At 26.0% G+C, this 14,146-nt stretch overlaps 3 protein-coding genes and 1 long non-coding RNA gene across 8 annotated transcripts; 2 read left to right on the plus strand and 2 right to left on the minus strand.

The window, feature by feature from the left end:
- Positions 1 to 846: 846 nt before the first annotated feature.
- Positions 847 to 4,582, plus strand: LOC103579441 (uncharacterized). 2 transcript variants are annotated; one of them, XM_053739045.1, is made up of 4 exons: positions 847 to 1,163; positions 1,421 to 1,591; positions 2,920 to 3,947; positions 4,020 to 4,582. In XM_053739045.1, the coding sequence occupies exons 3-4, from the start codon at positions 3,887 to 3,889 to the stop codon at positions 4,424 to 4,426; spliced, it is 468 nt and encodes a 155-aa protein (XP_053595020.1). In that variant the 5' UTR covers positions 847 to 1,163; positions 1,421 to 1,591; positions 2,920 to 3,886; the 3' UTR covers positions 4,427 to 4,582. The 2 variants fall into 2 exon arrangements, with proteins under 2 accessions (XP_053595020.1, XP_014300094.1); XM_014444608.2 differs by lacking the exon at positions 4,020 to 4,582 and having other exon boundaries at positions 856 to 1,163; positions 2,920 to 3,356.
- A 481-nt stretch (positions 4,583 to 5,063) lies between these two features.
- On the minus strand, positions 5,064 to 6,345 carry LOC103579438 (uncharacterized). Of its 3 annotated transcripts, none has more exons than XM_008560832.2 (3): positions 6,084 to 6,345; positions 5,602 to 5,824; positions 5,064 to 5,383 (listed from the first exon to the last, which is right to left on the minus strand). In XM_008560832.2, the coding sequence occupies exons 1-3, from the start codon at positions 6,250 to 6,252 to the stop codon at positions 5,368 to 5,370; spliced, it is 408 nt and encodes a 135-aa protein (XP_008559054.1). In that variant the 5' UTR covers positions 6,253 to 6,345; the 3' UTR covers positions 5,064 to 5,367. The 3 variants fall into 3 exon arrangements, with proteins under 3 accessions (XP_008559054.1, XP_008559053.1, XP_008559052.1); XM_008560831.1 differs by having other exon boundaries at positions 5,459 to 5,824; XM_008560830.1 differs by having other exon boundaries at positions 5,064 to 5,824.
- Positions 6,346 to 7,044: 699 nt separating this feature from the next.
- Positions 7,045 to 8,742, minus strand: LOC103579437 (uncharacterized). 2 transcript variants are annotated; one of them, XR_549539.1, is made up of 4 exons: positions 8,616 to 8,742; positions 8,125 to 8,267; positions 7,532 to 7,827; positions 7,045 to 7,454 (listed from the first exon to the last, which is right to left on the minus strand). It is a non-coding gene; the product is annotated as an uncharacterized LOC103579437 (long non-coding RNA). The 2 variants fall into 2 exon arrangements; XR_008403689.1 differs by having other exon boundaries at positions 8,472 to 8,742.
- Positions 8,743 to 8,864: 122 nt separating this feature from the next.
- On the plus strand, positions 8,865 to 14,059 carry LOC103579436 (probable glutamate receptor). The gene is made up of 11 exons (XM_053739046.1): positions 8,865 to 9,366; positions 9,724 to 9,824; positions 10,133 to 10,216; positions 10,287 to 10,601; positions 11,078 to 11,184; positions 11,730 to 11,900; positions 11,966 to 12,204; positions 12,281 to 12,495; positions 12,605 to 12,861; positions 13,452 to 13,524; positions 13,700 to 14,059. Exons 1-11 carry the CDS (start codon positions 9,192 to 9,194, stop codon positions 13,913 to 13,915), a joined length of 1,953 nt encoding a protein of 650 aa, XP_053595021.1. The 5' UTR covers positions 8,865 to 9,191; the 3' UTR covers positions 13,916 to 14,059.
- The last annotated feature ends 87 nt before the right edge of the window (positions 14,060 to 14,146 follow it).

Raw genomic sequence — 14,146 nt, forward strand, 5'->3', positions numbered from 1 at the left:
ATAAAATAAATACTTATCTTCTTACACTAATCATAATTATAATGATAATGGTAGTAAATTAGTAATTAATGAGTGTAAATGTAGCAGGTATAAGACATTTTTTTAATAACATTTAAAAAAAAAAAGAAACATACTTAAAACAGTGAAATTTAAAAAAATGCATAAACAGATTTTCGAATTGTCTAAACGTGCATTTCTTTATTTTTGTTTTATAAACAATTTACTTTGTTAGTACAAAGCCTTAAAAATTGTCAGATACCCGCTAACTTTACTGTTTTCAGTAATCACAGTAAAAATAAAAATTTTATTGGTTAGGTTAATGCGCAATAAAATTTTTGAATTGTCGCAGAAGCATTAATTGTAATTAATGATTACAATTATCAACAAAAAATGATATTTTACTTGATAATGATTGAACTAAAATGTGCGAACCATACATAGTAAATTCATTATTTATCTGGATGTTTTTTTTTTCTATTCCTAGTTTGTAATTTCGACAATTTTAACGGAGGCTTATAACGGGTCGTCGGGAACGAAACGCAATAGAGTAATTAAGTGGGAGAAGCTTTAGACTCAGTTACTGCCGATTGAGGGGAAGAGGGAAATTTATGATGTGTCCAAATAAAAATATTATCAATTATCAAGTTTCTAACACTAAGTTAACACATGATCTATATTCATATCTGAGGAATTTTGAAAAAAACATATTTTTTAAACATTAATGACTTCCCGTCCAGTAGAATCATGACAAATAAAAAAACCAATTAAATTATCACCTGACTTCTGCTATTGAATTATTGTTCCTTATCACCGAAATTAAACAGTATATAATACGATCAGGTAAAAAATATTGCCAGTTTAATATCAAAGCTGTTGAAATACTTTTTAAATACGATTTTAGTTTATACTTTATCGAAGAAGCAAAAATGAATTTTTTTATTACTATTTTATTGTGTGTTTTTATATCAGTGATAACTGAAGCTGCTGTTTTTCCATCAAATGATGTCGCAGGTTTAAAAAATAAAATTATTGCCGCTGCAAATGATCTTACACATTACAACAATACATACAAATCAAATTTTGAAAGTCTATTAAATAAATTAAAAATAAAGTATATTAATGATCTTCACAATACCATCGATTTCATCAGAAATGAGACCAACGTAAGTCATGGAATAAATAAATTATTTATCTTTAGTGTTTTTATAGTTAGATTTTATGAAATATTAACATTTAATGTGACATAAAATTCGATACTAAAAATTAGAAATCTTGCTCTAATAAAAAAATTTATAATTAAATAGTAAAACATTAAAAATAAAAGCGATTTCATTCGATCAAAACATACCTATTATTTATAAAAGAATATTTAATCAATTATTTATAAATCAATTAGTTAATAAATTAATTTTATTAACAGCAAATAATATTTTCCGATAATAATGAATACAATGCTGAAGATTGTTATGAAAGAGTTAATGAACGTCTTGACGAGGACAGTGAACAGGCAATAAATTCATTAGATGAATGCACTCATGGAAAATTCATAGTATTAAATCTAATACAACATGCTATCACTCATCACATTATTGTAAGTCTTAATTGTTATATATTCCCTGGTAAAAAAATTTCAACCAAAAAAGAAAAATAATAAAACTCTTTTTCGGCTGAAAAATGGACGACAAATACGAAAAAAATATATAGCTGGGTATATATATTTTTCGTGTGGAAAACGGCTCAGGTAGTGAACACAAAGCCGAAAAATGGCCGAAATTTAGCCGACGACTAAACCTAGAAATAGTCGAAAATAAGCCGACTTAATTTGCTGGCCAAATTTCAGCCAATTTTCAGCCTTGTCCAATAAAACTCTATGGCTTTGGCGAGATTTTATCAAAATTCCCGGATGAAAATAACATATATGGTCAAATATATGTAAAAATATATGATAAATATCAGAAAATATATGTGGCGAATTTAACTATATTTTTTTATGTATTTTTTTTATATTAAAAAATATAATATTCATCATATACGAGTCCGTATATGCTTAGCATATATAAAATATATATGTCAATCATATACAAAAAATATATTTTTATCATACATAAAAATATATATTTCTATCATATACGAAAAATATATTCTGATCATATATAAAAACATATATTTATATTGTGTATGAAAAAAAAAGTTTCTTATTCGTATGACCAACTCCAATTTAATTATATCTAAATTTTAAAATACTCTTTAAATTACCGATAAAATTTTCAAAATTAGTCAATTTGAAGCGAATATATAATATACCCATATACATATACTTACACCGAATAAAATATATGCTTAAATATAACAAAGAAAATATATGGTGCCATATATTATATAAATTATATGCTACCATATATTTCATTTTATATAAAAATTTCATATTTTTTGAGTATAAAAGGAAATATATCAATACAATATATTATAAGGTAAATGTAAATGTATATATGGCTTAATATAAAAAACATATAAGTTACATATATGGAATACATATATTTACTACTGTATATAATTTTATGTTAAATCGGCAAAAATCGCTATATGATTTTTTATAATATACAATATAATATATCATATATTTTTTTGTTGCAAACATATATGATTTTATATATTTTAACCATATATTGTTTTTTCGTACGGGTTTTGCGTTGTTAGCCGCTTTTCGTCGAAATTCTTTTACCCGGATCTAATATTGCGTACGGAAAATAAAATAAGATGATTTTAGACGGAGGCTGACCGGAGCCGAAGGCGAAGGCTGCCACCACAAGTCTGAAATCGTCTGTTATCTTTTGCGACGCACTATATTTCTAATTATTATGTTGCATACACAAAAAAATGTTAATATTGTTTTGCTTATTTCGTTGTTTTGCGTAATAGAATTCCAATCAGATCTTATCGAGATTTGATTCGATAGTTAACTGTACGACAGGCATTTTTCTGGAATCGGAATTGTGCGACGCGCAGAAAATTTCTGCAATAAATTATGAAGTTGAACAGTATCCAATTAGTGCGAAACAATTGAAGAATATGGGCGATCAGTTTGTCAAGAAAGAGTTAACCAACATAACAACTTGTTTTAAAGAAATTATTATAGATTTATCATCTGATGTCAAACTATCAAAGTATTTAGCAATTCTTTGCAGCAGTAATATATTTGTTAATTTTTATTAAAAATTTTACGGCAAATTTTATTTTTTATTTAATCATTTGCTTATTTGCTGTGAAAAAATTTATAATTTTTTTTCCTAATTATAAAAATTCTTTCTTTTATTTTTTAAAATTTTTGAAAAATACATTTCTGTAATAGAAATTTTTTTTGAGTTCATTTTTTTCACCCAATTCCATTTTCCTGTTCCTCTCCATTACAAAAATGTTTAATTCCAAAAAAAAAAAAAAAAAAAAAAAAAATGTAAGGCAAGAAATGTTGAATTTTTTTAATTTCTCAATAAATAACAGAAAAACCGCAATAAAAAAATAACAGATGAAAGAAATATATCTGAGCATAGAAATAAATAAATAATATAATTTAAATAATGAATATTAAAAAACAAAGCCATCGGTATTGACGTACGTGAAATAAGTTTGCAACCAAGATAACGAAAAATAATAGCAAAATAGTATAATTTAGCAACACAAGGTGAAGTTGATAATTTTAAGTATAAGCAGTTTTCGAGCTAGAAGACCTCGGTACTGTCTACTTGCAAAAAAAAAAAAGCGATAAACGAACCAATAGAAACACAACAAATACATCGACAGTCAGAGAGCTTATAAAGGGGGAGGATGTTGCGATAAAATTTCACTAGTGTTTTACCCATTTCATACGACGTTTCATGCACAAGCAATCATGAAGCGTTTATTACTAATATTTTTTATCCTTACAGTGGCAATATGTGCCCATGCTGGCCGTAAGTATCTAAACCAAAAAAAAAATAATTTATTGATTAATTAATTGACTAAGAATTATTTAAATTTTAAAGTGGTTAAACGTGAGGAGGAGAGTGTCGAAGGAGGATTGACAGGATTAATGCAGAAAATAAAAAATTTATCAATGAAAATACCATTGGTTGGGGAATTAATAGGAGATACTATTGGAAAACTTATAGATGGGTATGAAAAAGCCCAGCAAATGACGGATGGAGCTATTGGGCGTTTACTTGGTGGTGCATTCCCATGTACATTAACGTTAAATAGCTTTGCTTGTACTGGTACTACTCTCGGTGAAAATTTGTCAACTATGGTGGAAAGTTTGATAAAACCGTTACCCTCAATTGTACTTCCTGACACTATTAAGAAATTTATTGTCTTCTGTGTTGACTTTTTCGTTGAACCGGCACTTGATGTTATCTTTGGTGGAGTTGAACAACCAGAAGCTGCACAAAATTAATTTTATCCATTCTTTTATATTTATTTATTATTATTATAATAATTATTATTATTATTAATTTATTTTAACGATATTATATATAAGAATTTATTATTGTTATAAATTCTAAAGTCATTGATGTGTTTTGTAATAAAGATATTAATAAACTTTCTTGATATTAAATTATTTGTTTAATTTATTTTAATTTAAGTTGGAATTTGTATTGGGTATAAATTTTTGATGATTTTTAAAATAGTCTTGTTCAATTTAGTATTTGAAGCTCTGATGTTTGAGTACCCACATTGATATATTTATTTGTGAAAAAAAAAAAAAAAAAAAAAATTTTTTTTTGAAAAAGTAAATTTTTTTTTTAATTTAGTGAAAAATAAATAGTTTTAGGTGAAAGGTGGCGTGATTACGAGTAAAATGAGTACCCACATTAATATATATATAATAAACAAAAATGGCGGATTTATTAACAATTAATTAATTAATTAACAATTGGGATTTTTGGAATTATTTAAATGTATTGTTGTGGGTACTCGTTTTACGCGGAATGTTGTCAGCAATGGGAAAATTTTGATAAAATTGTCGAGTAGGAGAGGTTTCAATAACTTAAGGCATGTTAAATGGTTAGAATAATATTTTTGTGATTTTTTTTTATTAACAATAAGTAGAGTTAAATAATCAACATGGAATGGTATCTTGAGATTTGAACCTTTATAAATTTTTATATTATATTGAATAAATGTGTAATTTTATAGAATGAATGGAACTTTTTCATCATTTTTTTAAAATCTTCTGGCAAATATTCCGAATCGCCGTATTTATCAACAAGCGTATCAATTGCCGGTAGAACTTCTTCTTTACTATATTCCCATCCCTTACTAGCCATTTTAATTGCAGCATGTTTAGCAAGTTCTCTCAAATTATTCATCATCGCATCCCATAATTTATCATCATCAGTTGTTGTTGAGCCTGTATTTGAAGATAATTCCAATTCAACATTGGGATTCACATTATTTTTCATATAATATGATGGTAATATCTTACGTCCTACTCTATTTACTACACCACGAAATGGTGCCGTTATAAAACTAATAATACGTATTATAAATCGAAATGGTGCTAACGCAATATCATATATAAATGAAAATGGTAAATAAATCGTATTTATAGCCGAATTTGTAACTGACCCAACTATTCCACGTTTGCGTCGGGATCGTGATGCATTGTCATTTTTTTTATCATTACCAAATCCCATGAAACTTTTTGTTTTATCAATAATTGATTTCACTGGACTAAACATCCATGATGTCAAGTCTTTTAATGGTTTTAATGTCCAATTATATATACGGTTATATATTGATGACATAATTCCATCATTATTTTCATCTGTATCATAAGGATTTGGTTCATCTAAAAAAATTAATTTTTAAAAAATTTTAATAATAATAATAATAATAATAATAATAATAATAATAATAATAATAATGCTAATAATAATAATAATAATGCTAATAATAATAATAATAATAATAATAATAATAAAAATAATGCTAATAATAATAATAATAATAATAATAATAATAATAATAATAATAATAATAATAATAATAATAATAATAATAATAATAATAATAATAATAATAATAATAATAATAAAATAATAACATGCCATTGAATAAATTGATACTACTAGATTCATGTTCAACAGGAATAAAATGCCAATTAGGATCTAAAGATGATAACAGTATCGGCTTATCATTTTTTACCGGTACAGCATCAACAATAACAATATAAATAAATACGAAAACAAGAAATAAAGTCACTGTTAACTTAGACATGGTTGACTGTCTTTAATACTCATCGAAAGTTTTATTTAAATTTATGCGACGTTTCCCCTTCTACCTCAACTTCTTATCATTTTCCTCATCCAACAATTCAAATTTTAAGTTATTCCTCAAAATAAATCTATAATCACTCTATTTAATTACAAAACATATATATTTTATAAACTTATCGTCCCTATTATTAATATGTTATTATAAATGTTTAAATAATAATATTTTTCGTTTTCCATTTTGTAAAAATGCTTTGTTTTTAAAATCGCTCTGCTAATTGCTGTACTATCTCTAAGGTCAATGCAATTTTACTAATTACTATAAGACCAATGCCAATGCTATAATTCAATGACGCATTCGTGTACTTACTTATCATTAATTTTTAACTGATAAAATATAATTATTATAGTTTACTCGATACTTTTATTATAAAATTTCCATACCTGCAATGTCAATACTAATTTTTATTTTCCTCTTACTTAAAAACAATTTTTTTTTCCATACTTATTTTTTTACCCTCATAAATATTTAATCCAAACTTCGAAAATTTACATAAAATATATATATATATATATATATGTATATGTATGTAAATAAATATGTACATAAATATGTATATACATATATATATATTTATATGTATACATATATCTATATTCATATTTTATTTAAATTTCGATATATATTAAATATATGTATGTATATAATTTTTTAAAAATTTTTTCTTTACTTAAAATTTATAAATTTTTATAGAAAGTATGAGGTATTAATTTTTATATAAATAAAACAAATAAATAATAATAATAATTTTATTAAGTGATTATCCATTCTTAACAATAACATACATTAAATAAACTATAAAAATCATTGATGTGTTTTGTAATTATAAAAATAATGATAATTAATTAACAATAATAATAATAATAATAATAATAATATGAAAAATAATTATTATGAAGAATCAGCCATTGGAGAGGGAACGCTGTCATCAACAACTGTAGCTTGGTAGGGCGTACATGAATATTGTAACTTAGATAAATTATACATAGTACAGGGTAATTGTTCATTTTTAGTATGGATCAATATGCTGTTTAACAATTGTATCAAAACAGATGTAAATGGCCATAAGTATGATACAAGAGAACCGACAATACCGTTGGTCGTAGTCTTCTTCATCACTAAATCTGGAGGTGCGTCTCCGGCCACTGAAAAAAAATATATAAATATGGTTTAGTTTGAATTACTAATTTAAATTTATAAATATAAATATAAAGATAATTACTCTCGGCATCGACTATGGCAGCAACGAAAATTGTTACTATGAAAAATGCGAGCAAATATTTCTTTCGAACTAACATGATGAAGACACTTATTCAATAGCTTTTAATTAACGTACCGTAAGCTGGTTACCGGTCTTCTGAAATTACACGTCAGGGCTGGCTTGTATTTATAACAAATCCCTGGTGACGTTTCAACTGCTATTGTTGTTATTATTTTTATTATTATTGTTATATTTTTTTTCAGTCCTCGAGCTTCGTTATCTCACTGTCGTACTTGAGCGAATAATTTAAACGATAACTATTGGCCGCAAACAAACATATTTGTTAAATATTTTCAAATGTATAGTAATGAATTTTTCATTTTAAAAATGTCAATTTTTTATTTTTTCCAATTGAAAAATAATAGGAAATAAATCCCAACTGAATCTGAAATTTGTCAAAAATCCCGGCTTCCGAAATTAGATCGGATACCGTTTTTTTTTTTTTTTTTTTGAAATTCATAATTTCTATAACGGGATTCAAAAATGGATTTTTCAAAAATTTGGGCACTGGTGCTAAATAAAATTTACTGAAATAGAAATTTAAAACTACTTACCTCTATATTTTGAAAACAAATGAGTGAAATTGACCAAGAATAAATTAGTATTCACTAATTTTCTTTTAGAGAGTAAGGAAATTTTTGGTTTCACTTCATAATGCAAATATTTTTAACGATAAGAATTTTTTTTTCTGAGAACACTGTAAAAAATTATGATACTGAAGGTAGCCGACATTCAACAATTTTTTGATTTTGTTTTAAACAATAAATAATGAAAAAAAAAATATTTGAAAAAATTGCACTTATAGTTTTTTAAATTTTCTACAAGTGCATATTTTTACTTTTTTTTTTTTTTGTAATTTATTTGTCGAAAAAGAAATCCGAAAAATTAATTATCTGCTAACTTCAGAATCTTAAAAAAACAGGAGTAATTTCGGAGTAATTATGAATTTTATTTGAATCCGAATCGACTCGGTCATTTGAAATTCCGGAGTAAAAAAAAATCATTCTGCATAGGGGGTAAATAAAGAGCTTAAATAAACAGTCACCCGCTTTGCATTAACTTCGAAAATAATCCGCATTCACTTAAGAATTTTTTACAGTATACTAAATCGATTGCGCTTGAGTTTTTTAATACTAAATAATAAAACAATAATCAACGGACAAATGCACCTGTACAAATAAAAAATAATGACTTAATAATACTCTTAAGCAAATGTCAATAAATTACCGCCATCATACGTTTCGTGACTATAAAACGTATTATAAAAGATATAAAATAATCAGTCATGTTCGATCAGACGATTATGCTCACGAATTCGTGTTTCCATTAATCGCAAATACAATTCTATATGTACATTAAATATCGTCGCGAACATTTAAGTAACAGAATCCATTAGTAACAATCACATTTACATAAAAAAATATCAAATTCAATTTATGCATTGCAATCCATTTTCAAGTCTTTTTTTATGACTCAAAGTCATGATTTTGTTATCATTTGTAAATGAGAGTTATTACAAGACAGTTTATTTTTTAAAATTCGCATTGTAAAGTCATCAGTTGTGAAAATTTTTCGAATAAATTAATGATTTTTGTTAATTAGTAAGTGATATAAATAAATAATGAAAAAAGTGTTGATATTATTAATTATTTTTTTAATATTACCTCCGATTAAAACTAATTTTCTGATTCGGTCTAATTATATGTATGAAAAAATAATAGAAGGTATACATAAATATTATAATAATACGTGTATTTTATTAATACACGCGATAAAAGAGCCAGTTGAGCCTAAAGGTGAGTCGTTAATTTTTTTTTCTGTGCCAAAAAATACATTTTTTTATTTTAATTCAAAAATTAAAAAAAGACAATTTTTTTATCAAAAGTTTTATTTTAATTATGATCAAATTTAATAAAATGTCACAAAAATAATTTCAAAAAATCACATGATAAATTCATTTTTTTTTTATTTTCAAAATTTATTTTTTTCCCGCACAATTCAAAATTAGAAAAAAAATCTAATGCTCATAGAAATTATTTTTTCATTCGCTTAAAATTTTTTTTTGTTCCATACCCAACAGATTCTATCCCCCCCCCCCCCTACTCCTTCGCACCCTTCTAAAAAATCTAATATAAATTTTTTTTTTTAAATAGTCGGAATCGAAACGTACACAAGATTAAAAGATTTGCAGTTACATTTTAGTAGATTAAATATACGTACCGCAGTAATGGATATCGCTACATTTATTTTAAAGGTATGCAATAAATATATATATATATATATATATATATATATATATATATATATATATATATATATATATATATATAAATTTTAATGAATGTTTATGTTGCAGACAGATAAATTTAAAATTATAAATAAATAGAGTAAATAATTAAAAAAATGAAATTTAAAAAAAATGGGCATTTAAAAAATTTTGAAATTAATATGTGCATTTTTTTTAAATTTTATTTTTTTAATTATTTATTCTATTTATAAATAATTTTAAATTTGTTTGTCTGCTACATTTATACTCATAAATTTGAAACTTGAATATTTCAGATCGGCGGTAGTTATTATCATATCAAAAGGCCACTATTCGTTCTATTAAATGACTCCGAAGATTTAAGACACCAATTTTCAACGGTAATTATTTAAAATTTTAATTTTTTTATAATTAATTTAGATACTAATTGATTAATAATAATTTAATTAGTTAATAGCGCCGTCGATCGATATGGCCTACCCAACCTGGTTGATATTTTTCCGCGATCAAACGTCAATAGACGATTTCTTCCGCGACATCTATGTCCCGTTCGATTGTACATTTTTGGTCTCAAAAGAAAATTTCGACCTCGAGTTCGAGGCCGAAATAATAACAGAAGTTTATCAAGTCTACAGAGGATTGGAATTGAGGCGGGAAATTTTCGCGACTTGGAATATCGTCGACGGAATTGTATATCCTAAATTAAGTTTATATCAACGGAGAAGTAATTTATATGGTCATACATTACGTGTTATTTCTATCGAGGTAATTAACAATCAATTAATCGTGAAAAAAAAATATGATACTTAAGTTAGCCAACTTTTAATAAATTTTTGATTTATTTTAAAAGTGATAAATTGTATAAAAAACATATTTTGAAAAAATGCGCCTATAGTTTTTTTTATTTTCTACATGTGCATATTTTTAGTTTTTTTTTTTTGTAATTAATACGTCGAAAAAAAAAATCCGAAAATTATCAATTGCCTTCTAACTTATGATACTGAAGTTACCCGACGTCTAATAATTTTTGGATTTTTTTGGAAGCGATAAGTTATAAAAAAAAAATTTTTCAAAAAATTGCATTTATAGCTTTTTAAATTTTCTACAAGTGCATATTTTTAGTTTTTCTTATTTTTGTAATTTATTCGGTGAAAACAAAATCCGAAAATTGATAATTGTCTACTAACTTCAGGATCAAAAAAAGTTGACACAATAATTTAAAAATAAATTTTTATTTTTAGGATCCGCCTTCATCGATGATAGTTCGTGACAAAGATAACAGAGTGATGGGTCTCAATGGATTTTTCGGAGGTATAATGGAATTGTTGCAAGAAAGTATGAATTGCACGTGAGTTTATTTTTTTTTATCATCAGCGTCACTTTTACCATCTTCTTTCCGGTCATTTTTATTTTTTTTACTCCCACTATATTTTTTTCCTTCAAGTTTATCTAAGATTTCCTGCAACTGACGTTGAGTTTCTCGACGAAAATACTCCTCTTGATTCGCATAAGATTTTTCTTCAAAGACGTCTGTTTTAGTTCCGTCACCACGTCGACGACCCACTGAGTAATTATTTTTTTTACCAGTAATTACACTTACATAATTTATTTTATTTAACTGTTTTAATATATTTTTATACATTTTTATTTTATAAAAAATTTTTCTCAAAAAAATATTTAATTATTTTTACTGACGTTTTTTTTTTTGTTTTACTAAATCGACAATTTCATGTCATGATCCTGAAGTTGGCAGACGATTACAAATTATCGGATTTTTTTTCAACGAATGAATTACAAAAAAAAAAAATCTAAAAATATGCACATGTGGGAAATAAAAAAAGCTATAAGTGCAATTTTTTTTTTTTTTTTTTTTTTTTTTTTTTTTTTTTATAGATTAATTTATGAATCAACAGATGAATGGGGTTATTTATTAAATAATGGTACATGGACTGGTGCAATAAATTCATTAATAATCAATAAATCAGATATATTTGCTGCTGAATTATTAATGACAACTGAAAGATTGGATGCATTGAAATTTACAACTCCACTTTATTCGACAAAGTAAATAAAGTATGAATTATTATGGCTGATAAATATTAACAAGCTTGTAATAATTATTATCTAAGGTGCCGCACTTTTATCAAAAGGCCAGCAACTTCAGTACTGAGCTGGGACAAGTACATAACACCGTTTGCGGATGACATTTGGAGTGCGCTTGGAGTTATTATTCTAATCAGCAGCGCATTTATAAAAATTATCAAGTCGGTAGCTGCAGTGATTACATTCCAGGATGCCCAGAACGATCGGGTGGACTCGAAATTTTGGGATGTTGTTTTTTCAGTATTCGGTGCATTATGCAGTCAAGGTAATTTGCGTTAAAAATTATCACAATTACAACACTTATTATTATTAATATGAATAATAAAATAATTATTTCAAAGGAATGGAATTATCAACAATAAATCCGATCCGTATTGTACAGTTTTCAATTCATCTAACAGGCGTCGTAGTACTGGCGGCATATTCAGCAGCATTAATAAGCTCATTAGCTGTCAAAATATTTGTCATGCCTTTTACAACAATGGAGGGCTTATTAAAAGACCGTACCTACAGATTTGGTGTCGTAGGCGAATCTGCGGACTTTACATTTTTTCAGGTTCACCATCACCCATTTAATTTATTAATTAATTAATTGATTGATTGATTGATAAACCAATCGAATTTTATTTTAATTATCATTTATTACTTGACTTATTTTTGTTCAGAATACATCGGACCCTGTAATGAGTGTCTTATTTGACGATGTGCTAGTCAAAGAGACCGATTTACCGTTGAATTATTTAGAAGGGCTGTCGAGAGTTTGTAGTGAAAGCAAATACGCGTTTATGGCGCTGGATGCTGCAGTGTCGCAATTAAAGTCATCAGTTGACTGCATTTTGGTGCCACTGGATACTATTTCTCAGACGTCAATTGGTATGGCATTGACACCCGATAGTCCTTTTCGTGGCATTATTAATAATAAGTGAGTATAAGTTGCAATCAAGTTGATGCCAACTTCAGACTCTGTGATTTTTGACTAAAAATTGTTAACTTTCCCACAAATGTCGGCAATCTACTTCCGCAAAAGGCTGTCAACTTTCTGAGAAAAGTTGTGATCAATTTGATGACAATTTTCAGTCTCCAACTGCTGACAACAAATTGCTGTCAACTTTCTCAGAAATGTGGCGACAATCTATTGTTGCAACTTGTCGTCAACTTGTGGAATGCAAACGTTTGCATTCAACTTGATGACAAGTTGACTTCAATCTGACAGAAAATAGCGAGAAAAATTTAACTCCCAAATTGACTACAAGTTACCGTCAACTATTTGCACTATAAAATCTTTGTAGTCAACTTGACATCATTTTTGTTATAAATTTCCGTCAACTCACCATCTGAATGTCTGTCTCTACTTTATTTACTGCCGTTTCTGACAATTTTTCCATGTCTGCTTTCACTAAAAACCTACTCTGTAGTTATTAACATCCTTTCCTAATTATTTTTTTTTCTCCACATATTTAAAAAATAAATTTTTAATTTTTTATGATAATTAATTACGCATATTTATTTCAGTATACTTTTATTAAGAGACAGTGGGATACTAAATAAATTATTAAATTCCGACTGGGCGTTACCTGGAGACAATGTTAGTATTTATATATATATATATATATATATATATATATACGCTATAAAAAATTGAGAGATAATTCAAAGTGATCTGGATTTGATTTAAATCCGCTTTCATTCCGACTCGGAGATTTTCTCTCTGAATTTATCATATGTTTATATATTAATAATTTTATTTTTTTAAATTTAAGACACAAGATGCCTGGTCAACTGTAGAAATACAAGATATCCTACCACTAATTGTCGTACTAATTGTCAGCAGTTGCACAAGTATTGTTTTTTTATGCAGTGAGAGACTGATTCACATTAAAATGGCCCACAATCGCAGGAAGAAAAACGTGAATTTAATCAAAGGTGTTAAATTCCCAATGAATGATGAAAAATTATTCAAAGGATATTTTAAATAATTATTTTTTTTTGTAGTGTAAATAGCATAATTTTTTTTTATTTTTCAAAAAAATTTTTACTAAATTTTTTTGACAAATTATTTTATAAATAATTATTAAAAAAAAATATTTGAATGAAAAAAAAAATATTCTAGAATATTCTTTCGAAATAAATATATGGTATAAAAAAAATTCGAGGAATTACTTAATTTTAATTACACAAATACTTACTATACTACAAAATAATAAGTA

This window comes from Microplitis demolitor, chromosome 5 (assembly GCF_026212275.2).
Source record: "Microplitis demolitor isolate Queensland-Clemson2020A chromosome 5, iyMicDemo2.1a, whole genome shotgun sequence".
Lineage (NCBI taxonomy): Eukaryota > Metazoa > Arthropoda > Insecta > Hymenoptera > Braconidae > Microplitis > Microplitis demolitor.